At 38.9% G+C, this 4519-nt stretch overlaps 1 protein-coding gene across 1 annotated transcript; it reads left to right on the top strand.

Moving 5' to 3' along the window:
- Nucleotides 1-473: 473 nt before the first annotated feature.
- Nucleotides 474-3545, top strand: LOC111372696 (the record flags this gene model as incomplete). Its single annotated transcript, XM_022995086.1, has 2 exons — nucleotides 474-3246; nucleotides 3467-3545. Coding segments are annotated over exons 1-2 (2852 nt in total), but the record flags the coding sequence as incomplete, so codon positions are not given.
- Between the last annotated feature and the right edge of the window lie 974 nt (nucleotides 3546-4519).

Consider the following 4519-nt stretch of genomic DNA (forward strand, 5'->3'; position numbering starts at 1 on the left):
ATTGATCTATTACATATTATGTTTGATTGCAAGTTAGACTTTTAATTTGTTAATTTGTTTTATCATGAATTTTTCCAAAAGGACTTCTAGTATATTACGAGCATAATTTTGTATTTTCATATGCATTTGAATTCTTTTACTGTTACATCTTGAGACTTATGCCTCAAAGCGTCTCAAGGCTTACACCTCGCCTCATGGAGATAAAACGATTCAGTACCCAATTAAGCCTGCCTTTTTAATTGCATATTTTATAGACCTCATTTCAGTGATTGGCTGAGACTGCTGTGCTTCGTGTTCTCTCTCTTCCCAGGAGTTTGTTGATACCATGCACGGTAACTACAGCCAATCAACATGTCTGACATTTTATCAACATGTTGTTTTGCAGTCGGTGGTTGCCAAAAGGTTGAGAAAAAATGCAACAGCATTTTTCAAGGACAAGTTTAAATTTTTGAAGTCCTGACTGTTGAGCTATTATGATGCACGAGGACTTCTTCACCTTGACAGAGATGAATAATGGGCTAACAGTCCCTGTTCGTGTCACTGAATTTCTGGCTCTACTGGAGAAAGAGAGAGACTATATTGCAAAGAATGTTGGCGATGCAACCAGACAATGGTCTGCAGTTGCCAAGACTATAGCTGCCACAGAGAATAAGGACTGTCTTGATCTTTTTGTTCAGTTAGATGGACTCCAACACTTGGATAAATGGTTAAAGGATGCTAAAAATTTCAGCAATGACACAAATGACAGCTCTGTGGAAGAGTGTATCACTCATTTACTCAGAGCACTTGAAAAGTTGCACATAGACAATGTAAAATTGGTTTCTTGTGGAATCTGGATGACTGTTGAGGATCTCCTTGGCCATAATAGTCCCAAGGTACAGCATAGGGCCAAAATTCTGTTTGAAAGCTGGAAAAAAGATAGAGACAAGAGTGCATCTTTCCAGAATGTTAAAATAGTCGGAGAATTGACTGATGGTGAAGTTAGAGTAAGCGCAGATATCAAGAGAGATTCTGGCCGTAAAGAATCTTCTTACGGAGATGCTCCTTTACCCAGAGAGAGTTCTGATGAAGAAAAACACCAGGAATCAGATGACCCATTGCCATCTACAAGTTTTGATGCTCTCCAAAATAACAAGGTTGAAGATGCCTTGGCCTCTGAAAGGACTTACCAACCAACTTCAAATGATACACCTATAGATCATGTCGTCTCACCTTCCTTCCCAAAAGCTGTTAATGAAAATATTTGTGATACGGTAGATCCTCTATGCATTTCAAAAGATTCTACTTCAACTGCATCGTGCAGTTCTGCAGTTCAAAGGCAAGATACGGGTGATGGACGGAAAGAGTTTCATGAGTCGGAGTTTGATTGTGAGGTAAAGCGAACCCCAAACAGTAAAAGTTCTCCGGAGAAACTAGGCATGGTTGAATCAAAACTATTAGAAGACGGAGCTTTTCCTTCGTGTTCTTTTGCTTCAATAGGGTTGAATTCGGTGTCTGAACCTAGTTTACAGAAATTTGCTGATGCTTCAGATAAAGATTCTTGCCAGAAATGTTCGTCTTGTGACGACATGACGGCAATTGTCTCCAAGGGGGGTGCCATGGAGATTGGAGAATGTGCAAATCAACTCAGAATTAAAGAAGGCGGTGACTGTAAATCTGACGACGATGAGCGAAGTTGGGAAAATCTCAAGGATTCCAGGACAATTTTATCGAGGATCAAAGATGCTGTAGGAGTAGACAAACCTGACCAGCATGTTACCGGTGAAAGTGATGATGATTTGGCAAATGATTATAATTTTGTGAAATGCCCAATGGATCGAGATCCTGACAAATTTGATGTAAAGTCTAATATTGAACAAGACTATGGAATTGTAGATCCACTGGAACTTGCACGGCAAGTTGCCATAGAAGTGGAGAGAGAAGTAGATCTCAGAGAACATAGTCTCAGTCCACACGACGAAGTACGGGAAGATGAAATACAGCAGCCAGATAGCCCAGACATTGTAAGTAGAATACAATCGCATGTCAGTGAGGGCTCTTATAAGGAGGAGGAAACTGAGCCTGCTCAGTCCACAGAAGCATCACCAATCCAAGAAGAGTCTGGGCTAGATGCTGATGAGAAAGATGGCACACAAGATATGGAAACCTCTTTGATAACCGAGGTGGCTCCAGAAGAATTCAATTCAGAGAGAGGCTTATGTAATTTTGATCTGAACCTTGAAGTTTGTTCTGAAGACACGTACAGTGTGGGGAATCAAAGTTCTACACCTCTCTCTATTGTTTCTGCTTCAACAGTAGCAGCAAATCCTGGATTGCATGTTGCTCCATTGCAATTTGAGGGCAATCTTGGATGGAAAGGTTCTGCTGCAACAAGTGCTTTCCGTCCAGCATTGCCTTGTCACATACATGAAGATCATAAAGGTAAGAAACCGCAAGGATGTTTTGACATTGATTTGAATGTAGCTGAAAGTGAAGATGACAGAGGAAACCTACCACCAGATAAACAGGGCCTCGTCCATTCCACCCTTCCTTCCAGGGAACCTTTGGCAGAAGCTAGTTCAATATCAGAACATCTTGGCTTGGATCTTAATCGTGCAAGTGAAGATGGTGATTTTACATCACAGGCCGAGGGACAGCTCTCTCCCCATAGGAATGCCCATCGTAGTCAATCTCATCCTTCGTCTTCATCATCAAAACAGCCTTCTTTAAGGAATTTTGATCTGAATGATCAGCCGCCCTTTCTCAATAATTTGTTGGATCATTCCTGTTTTACTAAGCCACCTGATAATTCTAATGTAATATCCATTATGGGCACTAAGGTGGAGGTCAAGAATAATGATTTCATTCCTGAACCTCTTCCCTTGCCAGATGTAAGGACTCCGGAGCTTGCACTGGACATAAACTTGGGAAGATCATGTAGTGTTCCGGGAAGTGGATCTGTAATTTACAATGTTCCTACTGTTTACAGTTACAATGGCCATGCTCCCGGGCCTGATACACCTTTCACATCCAGGATGTACAGGCCGAGTGGGCCCATTCCATATGTGGTGGATTCTAAAGGAGCACATGTTGTCCCTCATATTGTGGGCTCTGCTTCATCTCTTCAGCCTGCTTTCTTAACCATGGAAGGATCAACTGCTTTAAATGGAGTCGGACCTTCTCGAAGTAGTTTTGATTTCATCTCTGGGTTGACATTGGAAGGAGGACGCGGGGATCCTGCAGGCTTGAGACCGTTCTTCAGTTCAGGTCAGTTGAGCGCCAATTCCCAAACCTCTGTCATTTCAGTTGGCGAAAAACGCAAAGAACCTGTGACCGGGTGGGAACATATACCCCCCTTTAAACAGCATACACCACCATGGAAATAGAGGGTTTTCATTCTTATGGAATCTGATTAGAATCCATCAGAAAAGGCTGGTGATTTTGTAGCCATAGTTAAAACAAGAACATTGTGGTCTGATTGACTTAGTTAAAGGGGAGCTGATAGAGCTAAATAATGATGGGTATTGTGATTGTAACATGATTCTTGAGATAAATCATCCAGAGAGGTGTATTCTACTTTTTATTTTTGTTCTTATAAATGTCTTAAATTTGTTGTCTATTTTACATTTTATAAGAAGTCCTTTGCTACCTCAGGAAACTTGTGTAATTTCCCAACTATGTGAATATAAATTAGAGAGGAGCGTGGTTGTATGTCGTTACCTTATTTGTTAGAGAAAATTCTCTGCCTTGAAAGTTTTGAACACCTGATTTTCGATGATTTTAGAGCTTTGTTCAACTTATATTCCGCTCTGTTTTAATTTAGTGATATAATGCAAACTTATGTGTTTCATCAAGAACTGTGTGGTTTTTGTAGATTTTCTACACCCAAATCTTATGCTCAGCTAAGTTAAAAATAAGTTATTACATCTAAAGACTATCAGGGAACGTTTAGCACGCATTTTGTTTTTGCTTCTCGTATAAGAGTTATTTAAGAAAGTTAACTTAGGTCAATTTAGGAAGTTATCTCGACTTATTTAGAAGTTCTTCGTCTATTCACACAAAACACTTTTAATTAAATATGTTCGAAAGAGCTTTTTAGTCTTAAGTAGCTTTTGCTTTTTTAAAAATCCTACCAAATGAGTCTTTATTAATCCTTTCTCTAGTTAAAATTGCTAGTATTCATGCAGGTTAGGCGCAAATTAGACTAGTACTCTTATTTCCCAGTCCATGAGTGGAGTTATTTCGTGCAGGTTCATAAATGTCATTTGGGTAGAGAGAAAAAAAAATGTTAATCAACTGATTTTATTTTATTTTAATTTTTTTGCTCTCGTCCAATTAAGGAAACAAATCAATCGAAAATTAATCTATCTTCATCCAAACAATTTGTTAAATTTTCCAAACAATATAAGAACTAATAAATATCAAATCTATTAAAATATACCGTAAATTATAGTAACCAATGAACGAACAATATTTAAACAAAACAAGAAGAAGAAGAATTAACCTACTTGTACATTGATTTTGTACAACTATGTTGACA

The sequence above is a fragment of the Olea europaea genome, unplaced genomic scaffold, assembly GCF_002742605.1.
Source record: "Olea europaea var. sylvestris unplaced genomic scaffold, O_europaea_v1 scaffold10228, whole genome shotgun sequence".
Lineage (NCBI taxonomy): Eukaryota > Viridiplantae > Streptophyta > Magnoliopsida > Lamiales > Oleaceae > Olea > Olea europaea.